The 13,086-nt window shown below is 38.0% G+C and overlaps 2 protein-coding genes across 2 annotated transcripts; one reads left to right on the plus strand and one right to left on the minus strand.

Annotated features, from left to right (window-relative positions):
* Positions 1 to 7,453: 7,453 nt before the first annotated feature.
* LOC146565093 (tripartite motif-containing protein 16-like protein) lies at positions 7,454 to 10,503 on the minus strand. The gene is made up of 2 exons (XM_085290632.1): positions 10,240 to 10,503; positions 7,454 to 9,938 (listed from the first exon to the last, which is right to left on the minus strand). Exons 1-2 carry the CDS (start codon positions 10,484 to 10,486, stop codon positions 8,803 to 8,805), a joined length of 1,383 nt encoding a protein of 460 aa, XP_085146758.1. The 5' UTR covers positions 10,487 to 10,503; the 3' UTR covers positions 7,454 to 8,802.
* Positions 7,952 to 11,949, plus strand: LOC146565094 (uncharacterized). The gene is made up of 3 exons (XM_085293008.1): positions 7,952 to 8,210; positions 11,334 to 11,666; positions 11,871 to 11,949. The coding sequence occupies exons 1-3, from the start codon at positions 8,141 to 8,143 to the stop codon at positions 11,876 to 11,878; spliced, it is 411 nt and encodes a 136-aa protein (XP_085149134.1). The 5' UTR covers positions 7,952 to 8,140; the 3' UTR covers positions 11,879 to 11,949.
* Positions 11,950 to 13,086: the final 1,137 nt, after the last annotated feature.

The raw sequence follows: 13,086 nt of genomic DNA on the forward strand, positions 1-13,086 counted from the left end.
AGTGGGCATCTTTAGGGGGATTTCACTTCTCAGCTACTTTTACACTACCTTTTGCTGGAGCTTGGTCCGCACTTCCATCAATAATTCAATCATTCAATCATTCTCGATGGATCTTGGATTCTGCTAGTGCTGCTCATTCAGTTTTTAATTTTTATGGACAGAATCGGTCACAGAATGTCATCTTTGATTTTTGCAGATGATGTTGTTCTGTTCAGTACTTTGGGGTACGTTCACCAGGTGGGGAGAGTTGAATGGGAAATTGACAGATGTATTAGACCCTTGTCTGCAGTAATACAGATACTGTATCGGTCTGTAGTAGTGAAGACAGAGCTTAGTATAAAGACAAAGCTTTTGATTTACTGGTCCATTTATGTCCCAGCCTTCACTTATGGTTATGACCTTTGGGTAATGACTGAAAGAATGAGATCAAAGATACAATACAACACAGTGGAAATTAGCTTTCCCGAAGGGCGACTGGGCTCAGCCTTAGAGCAGCTTGGCTAATTGGGCAAACCTCAGAGTAGAGCAGCTGGAGAGATTATATCAGATTATGTCTGGCTTGGGAATGCCATAGTGTGACCAAAGAAGAGCTGGAGGAGATGGAGGCCAGGGCATCGCTGAATCATGTTACTAGCATAGATTGCAAAATTTAACTTTGTTTATTTAATTCACTTACCCCTGTCTAGTTCGGACTGAAGATCCCTTATCTGAACTTGTTGACTGATGATATTGTCATTACACATCCTCTTCTGTTCAGTTAGGTGTCTATTGGTGGCCTTTAGCTCATTGTTCTTCTTCTCCAGTTGTTTTTTCTCTTGAATGAGTTGTGTTTCATGTCGATACAGCTGGCTGTTTTCTTCAAGCAGTCTTTCGTTATATTGATTCAGCCGATCATTCGCTTCAGTAAGTTGTTTTTTCTCCTGAAGCAACTGGTCTCTCTCTAAGAGTACAGCTGAGATGTCATCAGGTGACAATAGGGTGATATTGCACGTTGAATTGTTTTTTGAGCCACCTGAAGTCCCATCTAGAAGAGGAATTCAATTAAATGTTTGTAATTAATTACATGTTATACATTGACTTGCTACTCAGTGTTATGGGAAACGCATTTGCATTCAGGTCAGGGCTAATTTAACACTGTTCTTTCTGAAATGTCATCCAGGACTCATAGTCTTCGAAACTAATTAAAGGGTGTTAGCTGATTGAATTTAACGAAGTCAATAAGGAAAAATAATGTAGTTAACTTGAAGATAGCATCAGATTGTGTAGCCCACTACAATCAGTCAGTAGAACTCCAGTCAGTGTTTGCTGTGTTTTTATATTTAATGTGATCTAAGGGGTATGCTACAAGTGTAGCTCAACACAACCAGACTTTTTTGTGTTTCTTGTGTTTGCTGCCTTGACAAAACCTAAAGCTCCAGCCAAAGATAACGGCTATTTCTATGATGTTTATCGACTTTCTCTGTTTCTGCCGTATATTCTGTGTGCGCTCAAATAAGAACAGGTGTTTTGTAAGTGATTTGATTCTTCTTCTGCACAAAATGATTCCTTTGCTACTTCTCCAATCAGACATTAGAACGTGATAATGATGATGGGATTTAGTGCAGAGTGGTAAGATAAAAACTTTAACAGAAGTTAATTATTTTATTGCTCAGTGCTGCTGTTTATTTCTAAGGTGATGGCTGCAGATTAGTGCTCTAAAACCTAACACTGGATACATTTAGACATTTTAATGTCTAAAGAATAACATTTCTAACATTTATAAATATAAATAACATTTATACATGTTATTCTTCCATAGCTTAATAAAGGAGACTTTTTTTTAGCTGACAAACTAAGATGGGAATCACTTTTCAGCAGATTGAACTGAAATCAATTTTATTAACTTGGCATGTGCTCGTAGTGCTTCCAGCTAATTTTAGACTCAGACATGGAACATAACCTACTCCCAGTCAGGTTATGTGTTTTAAGCAGGTTTCCACAGTAATTTAGTCAAGTAAAAAGAAAGTGACCCTAATGATACAGAAAACTCCTACTTTAAACACAACATTGCTCATTAAGCCATCAATCTGGGTTTGTAGTACATTTCTGTGGAAGGTGTGGGCTGATACGCACCAGCTTGGAGCCAGCTATAAACATTAACAGCAGACTGGATGATGCACAGCAGACCAAAGCTGATTCCAACCAACTTTAAGATTATTGCTCCTCCTACGGGTAGGCAAAAACACACATATACAATCCAACAAGATTCTGTTATTAGCATTATAAAAAAAAGAGTAAATGTTACTTTTCAATATTTTCTTTGAAGTTATTAAATCAAATTATGCAATCCAAGTCTTGCCTGCACAATTTATTCATTCATTTTAAAAAAAAAACTGTGTGCCTTTGAAGTCCTGTGGTGATTCTTTACTTGTTAGGGCCTGGGCAACATTTAGCTATTTAGCATTATGTTTGATTATAATTTTATGGTCTACTGTCTTCCTTTTTTTGTTCATCTTTTTCTTCTTGGGTTTTCACTTCCAGGAGGACATCACCCTTTCATTTTTGTTAAATAGATTTATAGTTGTTTATTGTCTTCCTTCCCTCAACCAGTCACAACAGATGGCCGCCACTCCCTGAGCCTGGTTCCTTCCTGTTAAAAAAAGAGTTTTTTCTTCCCACTGTCGCCAAAGCGCTTGCTCATAAGGGGTCATATGCAGAGGTCTCGCACTCCAGGCCTCAAGGGCCAGTGTCCTGCAGGTTTTAGATATCACCCTGGGTTGACACTCCTGAATCAAATGATTAGTTCATGCCTCTGGAGAAATTCAAGACGTGTGGAGGTAATTTAGATCAGCTATATTAGATCAAGGACATATTTAAAACCTGCTGGACACCAGCCCTTGAGGCCTGGAGTTCCCCCACCCCTGATCTAAATGTTTTATGACTGTACTCACCAAAAAAGAAAAAGGTAAAATGAAGTTTTTCCAAAAGAAATTACATTCTCAAAGACTCAGAGAAGTCAAAGACTTCTACTTCCTCAAAACATTATTATTATTATTATTATTACTACCCTTAATTCATTTTCTGCATTACAAATTTAACTTAAAAAAAACACGCTGCACAAAATACGCTGGTGGAATAAATATTTCACTGGCTGGGTTTGGAAAAACACAAACCAGAACTTTTTAGTGGCATTTGGAATTTAAGGAATCCTAAATGTATTACAAGCATATAGAAAATGTATGCACTTCAAATAAGCACAGACACACATTTAGCACATTTAGTAAACTACATAGTTATTTTTGTCTTTTAGAGATGGAGCAAGACAAAAGAAGCTTGTAAAGAATGATTATAAACTGCTTATTTGAAGTAAAATGTAACTTCTATAAATTACAGCAATGACAGAAATGGTTGACATAAACAAAACAAAGTTTAATTATTAAAGATTTAGACCTGACTGATTGTCTCTGGTCCTCGCTCTCCTACCAACAGATGAATTGACATAGTGCCGTAGTTCCATTCTTCTTTATTGACAGTCTTGAACCGATGTTCAGCGAACGTGTTCTGGCTTGTAAATTGTGACTGTAATAGTTTCTAAAGTAGTTAGTTCCTTGATTTGTTCAAAGGGGAGGGTAAATTCATCATTTCCTTTCGTGGCCAAGTGATTTGAGACTAAAATTAACAATGAGGAGTAAATGTGACATCATCACTTGCTTTTCATTTTGCTTTGAGTTTTTCAGAGGGGCAACTTATTGTTTTAGCTTGTTTTGTATTGCTTAAAAAATGTTAAAATTTACCAAAGTGAAAGCTTTGAAAACAATGTTCCGTCATAACATTTACTCTACCATCATCGGTAGCACGTGAAAGAACCTTACACAACCACAACAACCTGGCACCTCCTCCTTATGCTGGTCACCAGTTTGGTCCCATACTGCTGTGAGATGGTATCCAATTCTTCAACCAGCATTAAGCGCAAGTCTGCCAGTATAGCTGTGTTGGTCGCTCTTGCACAAAAGTCAAGCACAAGCTGATCCCACAAGTTAGCACGGGACTAAATGCAGTATTTATTTTACTCTCAAATTCTGGAGGTAGTCAGTGGTAAATCCTGCTTTGTTGGGGCAATGTTGCCATTTTGGAGGATAGAGTTTCTCTGGTTGAGGAAATGCCATATCCCATCTCAGTATTTCTGTGGATTGAGATCCAGTGATGACAAGCCTTGTTTTTGGTGGAGATGAGAAAAGCTGTTACCCTATCGGTATAGCAGTCAGCATAGCGCTCTCCGTGTCTTTTCCACGTTTTAACCTGCGATCCAACTGCCATAGGCCGTATCTGGACTCATCGCTCAACACAACATTGATCAACATGTTCAGGTTTCAGTGCACATGTTGCTGACACCAGTGCAAATGAGCGTGATGGTGTAGGGCAGTCATTGCAGGCCTCCTGGCAGCCACGTGAGACCAGAGACTGGCTGTGTGCACTCTGTTCTGGATTGTCTGGGTAGAAAGCTCAAAAATCCTCCCAATTTTCATCTGATAGTAAGTTGTTTTTGACAGCATTGTAGATATTTATTTAGCTATACAAATAATGATATTTTCTAATTCTTCGGCCATGAATAAATGAAGAAAAAGGGAAGACGTCATTTAGATTGCAGTAAGCTGCAGGAGGCTGTCAGCATAAACAAAACACAAGGCAGTATGTTTTCATGTAGTAAAAGTAGTGGAAGCAGATTTCTGTGTCAATGCGCGTGTGTGTGTGTGTGTGTGTGTGTGTGTGTGTGTGTGTGTGTGTGTGTGTGTGTGTGTGTGTCCTTTCCTTTCTGCAAAAGTCATTGCATGCCATTACTCTGTATCACACTGTCATGCGATTTTACTTCCCTATGAGTTCATGAACTACACTGTTGGTATTTAAAGCCCTTAATGTTGTCCTGCTATATATACATCTATATATAATGTTAATATATAGATGTAATTTATGCACGTTTTTACCAAGCCTAGTGTTTATTTGCTTTTTGTTAAATAGATTTATAGTTGTTTATTGTCTTCCTTCCTTCAACCAGTCACAACAGATGGCCACCACTCCCTGAGCCTGGTTCTGCCAGAGGTTTCTTCCTGTTAGAAAAAAAAAGAGTTTTTTCTTCCCACTGTCGCCAAAGCGCTTGCTCATAAGGGGTCATATGCAGAGGTCTCGCACTCCAGGCCTCTTGGGCTGGTGTCCTGCAGGTTTTAGATATCACCCTGGGTTGACACACCTGAATCAAATGAATAGTTCATTGCCTCTGGAGAAATTCAAGACATGTGGAGGTAATTTAGCCATTTAAATCAGCTGTGTTAGATCAAGGACATATCAGGAAGAAAATATAGAAAGAACAGATGCTCCTTTTGGATTAAAACTGTTTCTGAAAACATGAAAAACACATTTTACTAAACTGTTCATATAATTTTCTTAACATCCAACCTTTTGCTGTGTGATGTGGAACATGAGGGTAAATACTCACTTCCTCTAATACAGTTTAGGCCCTTTTTAAATCTGTCTCTCACATCTGACCAAAAATATTGGAAGTAAAAGAGTAATAACAAAAAAGTAGCAAAATTATCATTAATTGTGACATGTAAGACAACATGGATAACATGTAAGGTATTTTACAGCATAATTTCAACATAGAACAGAATATTTACTTTTTCAAATCAGTGTTTGTTTATTCATCACTCAAATTATGATGTAAAATGAGTAACAGAAGCAAGACTGTAATATGCATATATTTCAAACCCCAAACCAAAGTTGTTACAGTTATGACGCTATATGTCATCTGAAGTAACCTAATCCATACTTAGTATTTTAAAACTGCAAAACTAGTATTTACTAACATGAACTGAGGTGAATTGCCACAGTGGTTTTCCGACTGTTGCCTAAAAATATTTAAATGCAAACAGCCCCATCTAGGGAGCACATGTGCTCAGTACAACTATTAACTTGCACAAAGCCGTACAAATAGGTTTGTTTCTTTAAAATGTATAATACCTTCCTATTGGTGAGCAATTCATTTTTCCAAGAAGTCTTGTGGAGGACTGATTGAGATTAACTGTCTTTATTTTTTATAGATTATTAGATAATAGTTTTTTTGTTGTTGTTTGGCCCAACCCTGCTTGAGTTTAGATTGGGAGACATGTGGCCATAAAATAAAATAAATCTTAACAGGCCTTCATTTCAAAAAGTAAACATTTTTTACTGATTGAATAATTACTTAGAAACCTGCAGACATATGAGTATAAAACAATGTGCGGGGGCAGTTGTATACACGATAATTGGTGCCTGATATCAGTCACCTCTTAGTTCAGTGCCTCCCACTCCCCACCAGTTTTAACCAGTTAAATAGATACACAGTCTCATATAAAACCATGTGAACTGTTAGTAGATGTTAGTCTCTTCTGGGTAGTTGGCTGCTAACAATACATAGTGATTTCATTTCAGGCTAACATATTATTTGGGATACAATGATATGCCTAGAGTTATATTACTGGAGCTTGCTGGAGGCAACTCTGTACAGTCCACAGCCACCATGGTGATTCACAGATAATGTGGGAAGGTTTGGATCTTGGGCTTTTACTTCATGCTTCCACATTGTCATCACTAAGCTCATTAGTTACTTATTGCCTAAATAAGATAAGCCAGGTTTTATTCTTGCTGTCACACTAATATCAGAGCCATGACTATGGTGGTTTAAATAATGTGATTCAAATGGTTTTATAATGATGCCATGTTATATTCAAACAGTAACTGAGAACCAACTTTTCTGAGTTGTTTTAGGCAATTTTCACTTTAAAATATGTGTAACTGCCTGATGAAACTAATAGGAAATAAAAAGTGTCTGAATCATTATGAGCTAGCCCACATATTGGTAAACGTACATGGATGCTGATTTTCTGGTAGCAGCAGAATCCTTTATCTTACCCTCTGTGGATACAGGACTGTTGTATGCAGTGGATCTGGAAAAGGTATAGAGAATAGAATAGCTCTTTATTTTCACAGTTACAAGAACAATGAAAGGCAGTTTGGCATCTCTCCATGTGTGTGAAATACACAATAGCGTAAGTATTTAAACAATAACACAAACAAATGTACATTTACACAAGAAAGATATGTGCAAGTTATACACACATACACATACACACACGCGTACATATGGATATACCCAGTATTCTTCTATACAGTATTCTTCACTAAGATTTATGTACATCTACTTCTACTAAAAATGAGATCTACTAGCTTGAATATTCTGACTGGCTTGGCCATCAAAGAATATCTCATTTCTTTGCTTTGAGAAACACTTGGGCTTGTTACGACCCGGCTCAAAAGCCGCAACATAAAAAAGGAGACGAATACCAGAGTATGGGTGAGAAGAGGTTTTATCTTAAAATGGAAAACCAGGTTGGCTAAAATGGCTGATGCCACCAAGGCAAAGACAAGTGAGCTCCCTGGGAAGCTTGCCTCAGGTATGCTTTTATCCACACCTGACTAGGTGTGGCCAATTAGCACCAGCTGAACACACTGAGCAGATTAGAGGCTGCAGAGGGACGTAACAGGCTGCTTTAGTAGTATGGATTGGGTCATATCCATTTACAATGTGAAGTGCTGTCTGACTGTACACTACTTCTATCAACAATTTGCTTGAAATCATGAGTTGTTCTATTTCTTCCCCACACTTTTCTCTTCCATCAGTCTGGTGCAAGTTATTCTTGGTTTCAACTGACTTATAGTTCAGTCTTTGCAGTGCGATCCCCAGTGAAAAAATAAAAACAAAACAATTAGTCACAATTAAGATGGTGCAGGGAGTTGCCCCTGACAACACAGACAGGGGCAAGACAGTCTGAATTTTAACTGTAGTGCTCAGTAAAAGTGAAAGCTGCATTCAAGGCAACAAAAAAGTGTTTTTTCAACAGAGTGCAAAGAGAGGCAGTAGGTTTGTGGTGGTCAGAAGGAATGCAGATAGTCACACATAGCTGAGCACAGAGTTGCATATCCTCCACCCACGCATCTGCAAACACACTCACACATTGCAGCCAGTGGTGTTCATGCATCTTATGTGAAACCTATAACCTAGTCTGCCATTTGTGCTGTGGTCCTCGTGTTCATCTTTGGTGATTCCTGCTGTTGTATCTTATCTACAATGTCATGGTTTACTGGCTTTGCAGTGGTGCTGTTCATGACTTTTCCGCTGTTGTTTGCTCAGGAGACAGGTTAGTAAACAATTTTTAATTTTTTTTCTCTAAATTTTATTTTCTTGATAACGGATGGTGTCATCGCCAGAAAATCTATCTCAATAAAACCATACATGATACGTCATTTCTAATTATACTCCTACATTAAGCCAAGAAAATCATCTAAATATAAGAATATGTATGTAGACATATCCGTGGCAGTATAACCTTGTTACAATCAAATGTGTGTTAATAACAGCTTGTAGTCTGACCATTAACCGTACTTGAAAGTGAGGCTTAAAGGTTTTGGGAATAATAGAAAATGTTACAGTATGTGAAATATTTATTCTAATCTTTTCACTGACTTAATACCAAAGAAGCATCACTCATAAACATAAAGCCTGAGTGTATCACTGCTTACAACATAATATTGACCTTCAGTATTTGACATCATCGATACATTTATACTAACCTTTTGTTTTTACACTGGATTTAAAAAGTGACCAGAACAAAGTGAGGAGTAACACCCCCCAAAAAACTCAGTGTCAATATGATATAATAGGCATTAAGGGGTTACAGAATGCAATGCACAGGTCAAATCTCCCTTTTTCACGTAATTAAAAGCAGTATCTTATCCATCAACCTCTTTTGACCAAGTTGACTTTAGTTTACACAACTTAGCAGTGTCTCCAGCCCAGTAAACCGAGACTCCGGCGTATAGCGGCTGACTGAATTTGGTTTGGACTTTGTGAAGGAGAATCATTTCTTCAGAAATGCCGTAGAATGACAGCGTACCGGCCCTGTGATCCAGGAACACCCCAATTTTGGGCATCTGAGAGCCTGAGAGTAAAGTTTTCGTATTGTTATGTCTGAAATAGTAATTAAAGTCAAAACATCCTAATGCCCAAGACTTGTCGTTGTTTCCAAATCCACTCTCATCCCCAGTTCTGCTAATGTCTTTGTATGCAACAGCTACTAAAATTCCCCCACCGCTTCTCTCAACCTCCCAGTAACAACGCCCAGTCAGACTCTCTTTGCTGAGGCCTTGAAGCCAGTGAATGAATCTGTCTGGGTGACAGTCATATATTTGCTTTTCTCTCATCACTGTTGCTTTTGTGTTGCCTTCAGATAATGATATCCACGGGTTGACAGTCTGGGGATCCAACGTGATTTTACGAGAATATTGTAGGAATTCTTCTCTTGTCTCTGGCTCTGGGATTGGCAGTAAAACATCCACTTCAGTCACTTTTAGTGAGATTTTTGGCCATTCCTCATTTAGAACATTTTCCAGCTTACCTCTGATCTCTGACAAAGCCTCTGTCACATGCTCAAAGTACAGGGGAGGATGGACATCTGAGCTGGGCAAGTCTGTGGACTCACTTAAATGTGACAGTGAAGGGTAATTAAGTAGAAACTGGATGTGGTCATCAGTATTTGAGAGCAGCTCTAGTTCCGCATCCTTCACCCACAACTCAACAATTTCCTGCTCCAGTTTCTCCTTTAACTCTGTAACTCGATTAACTTCAGCTTTCTGCCGGAATCTGATTTGTTCATTTAAAGCAGAGCTCATTTTCTCAACAAGACAAACTAGTTCTGTGAAGATCTTTTTGCTGTCGTTCACTATTTTATCTGCAGAGAAATTGATGGCCTCAATCTCCTCCTGAAGAACTTTCAGATCTTTTTCTCTGTTCTGAATTCTCATCTGGATTTTTTCCCGACTCACCCCAAGCTTCATCTGCTTATGGTTTCTTTCTGCTTTAGCTGAGACTGTGTCGTGATTTTTGTGTTCATCAACAGAGCACAAAAAGCAGATGGCCTGCTGGTCAGTGCGACAAAAGATCTTCATCACCTCATCATGATGAGAGCAAAATTTCTCCTGTAGATTTTTAGCGGTTCAACCAATTTGTGCTTTTCAAAGGCAGAGGATTCGTAGTGAGGCTGAAGGTGGAGCTCACAGTAGGAGATCCGGCACACCAAACATGACTTGAGGGCTTTCAGCTTTTTGTCAGTGCAGAAATCACAGGCTACATCTCCAGGCTTGGCATAGCAGTGATCAGCTGGAGCAAACTGAAGTCTTGTTTCTTCAGGGCTTCAACCAAATCAGCAAACATGGCACTTTTCACCAAGTCTGGCTTTGGTGCAAAGGTCTGTTTGCAGTGAGGGCAGCTGTAGCTTTTATTATGTTCCTCTTCAGTCCAGCGGCTTTCAATACAATTCATGCAGTAGCTGTGCCCACAGGGAATGGTCACTGGCTCCTTAAGTAAATCCAAACATATGGAACAGCAGAGCTTTTCTTGGTCTAGCTCCATCGCCATTTCACTTGATAATACATTTGAATATAACTCCGATAGGGAAAAGGGTGTGGTAGTCAGCTTACACAACATTCCAGTAAGAGGAGTGGTTTATTAGAAGAGGAAGTGTGCTTTGAGTCCCTATTTTCTCAGTGAAAGTTGCATGACCTCATAAGTCTTTTTAGCGGTAGCAGAAAAAAAAAATGTCTAGATATCAGGTATTTCAAAGATACAGTTTCACTTTTCTTGATTTATTTCTGTTAGAAAAAGTAAGCAATTCAAGGAAGAATGAAATATAACCACAATTTATCTGACAATTACTGATCTGTTATTTTGTTATGAAGAAAACCTAGACATCTAGTTTTTACTCTTGCTGTAAAAACATAAGCAATAATATTTTCATTAGTAATCCTTAAAACTGCAGATAGCAGTAGAAAAAAAAACATGCACTGTTTGATCGACAAAGCACAGCAGTGAGTAAACTTCCAGGCAGCTATCAGGAAATTCAACCTGCCACAACATGGGTGGTGTCGTTTTTGGGAGTGTCCTGACCTATAATGTCCTGATAATGAGAAGCAGTAGCTCTGGGGCTCACAAAAAGGCCCTTCATAGAGTTAATATAACTGTAGAGAAAACAACACACATACCTGCTCCGAACAATATCAGAACATCCTGCTGTCTCTGGAAAACAACAAACATCATAAAAGACCCATCACACCCAGTTTACCATCTCTTTGAACAGCTCCCATTGGGCAGATGATATTTTAACACACACCAGTAGCACTGACTTTAAGTGACTCAAAAATGATTTGGGAATTCAATTTATTTTCATGAAGTGAGATATTAACACTGGGTTTTTTTTATGTTCTAGATAATTTAGAAGTCCGCTACCTACAGAAGACATTCACTCCGTCTATAGGCTCATCAGTCACACTAACTTGTGAGGCACATTACGACTTCGAATCGTGTGGTGTGGTGCATGTTGTGTGGCATGATGTCACCGGTGGAAGTGTTGAGCTAATTAACCCCAAAAAGTACTTCACAACAGTGAGTGAGACAATCTCTGAAGGGAAAAGACGCAGACTGGTTGTGACAGAGATCCTCAACGTGACACCAAAGGATGCTGGTACCTTTCAGTGCAAGGCTATGTGTACAGCAAGTGGAGAGACAGCCATGGGCCATTTTATCACTGTTGATGTCAAAGGTATTTTCATGATCAGAGTCACTAAATATGTCATTATTATTTTTGAACTTTGATTATAACAATCTACTCCTCAGTACGGCTTTGTATTTGAGGAGTTGAAATATTTGTAATTTTTAACTTTGTGGGAAGGCGGGGAGATAAACTCAGTTTCTACCACATATGGATTTGATGTCTCATTCTGCTGTTCTGTCTGTTCTTTTACAGATCAGTGACTGAGGCAGCTGTTTTGTTGGGATGGATACTTTGATGAATATTGTTCAAAAAGCATTTCGAGAACACCTCTGATTTGGCTGAATGAAGTAAATGGATTCAAACATATTTTCACCATTTTTTTTATATCACAGCAACAAATGATTTTTTTTTTTTTTTTTTTACAAATTTAATGTTTCATCATAGAGTATAACTGCTTCAGTTGCATATTAAAGATTTATCGTATCACTACGACTCCTCTGTCTGTAATCTCTTTAATATACAGTAGTAGTAGTCCCAAAGCAGCTACTTTTTATTTCTGTGTCATTTAGAATAGGGGAGGCTAATATTATAATACAAATCAATTTTACTTTGTATATATTAGGTTGTATTTTACTAGTGCTGTGAATTTTGGACTAATCTAAGGGAACATTAAAAATACATGGAGAAAGAATAAAGAAATATGTTGCTAAACTGACCTAAGTAAATGCAGTTCTTTCTGGATATCAGATTCTGTCATCATTGCCAGAATAATTTGGTGTGGAAACTGAAATTAAACAAAATGCAGTTTGGACGAACAAATTAATAACAATCAAGCGTTAAAATTGCACCTGGAAGCCATGCTGTGCACACATGTTGAAAGTGAAAGCAGAGAAGGAAAGAAACCCAGGCTGCTGCAATGTGGAGAGATTCAGTGGAACAAACAGACCTTTAAGTACGTGCTGGTTTGACTGTGTCGGTGCAGTAGCTGGTTGCAAAAAAGGTGTGAAAAGCCACAGCAACCATCACCAGGTTAAAAAAAAATATCAAGGTTGGAACTTGCCTCTATCTCTCAGACCACAATGTCATCATCCAAATTTATACTCACCTATTTATTTATTTTTTAAAACCACACACTAGAGAGCACGTAGCCACGGCAGAAATAATTAACCTGAATTGGGATATATGATGATTAATAAATCATAAAGAAAGAAAATGTAATAAAAAAATAAAACTCAACAATACAAATAATCCCCACAAAATATAGCAGAAATACTAATAAAACATTAATTTCTCCAACAGAATTAGTTAGTTGTATTTATTTTACTGATCAAAATCATTCATCATATTTTATTTAATGATTGTAAAAAAAACCATAACCTAGAATGAACTGGTACGAGCATCTTTAACTGTCTTGGCACTTTCATTTCTCGCTTTACTAGTAGAAAGCTCGAAGAAGCCAAACCACGGG

The sequence above is a fragment of the Mchenga conophoros genome, linkage group LG11 (assembly GCF_057382185.1).
Source record: "Mchenga conophoros isolate Kocher_MC1m ecotype Shallow Benthic linkage group LG11, M_conophoros_male_GT1.1, whole genome shotgun sequence".
NCBI classification, from domain to species: Eukaryota; Metazoa; Chordata; class Actinopteri; order Cichliformes; family Cichlidae; genus Mchenga; species Mchenga conophoros.

Coding starts and splice junctions, on each gene's coding strand:
- LOC146565094 (XM_085293008.1), top strand. CDS start 8,141: ATGTCATGGTTTACTGGCTTTGCAGTGGTGCTGTTCATGACTTTTCCG. Junction 8,211..11,333: donor GTTGTTTGCTCAGGAGACAG/GTTAGTAAACAA, acceptor TTTATGTTCTAG/ATAATTTAGAAGTCCGCTAC.
- LOC146565093 (XM_085290632.1), bottom strand. CDS start 10,486: ATGGCGATGGAGCTAGACCAAGAAAAGCTCTGCTGTTCCATATGTTTG. Junction 9,939..10,239: donor CCTGAAGAAACAAGACTTCA/GTTTGCTCCAGC, acceptor ATCACGACACAG/TCTCAGCTAAAGCAGAAAGA.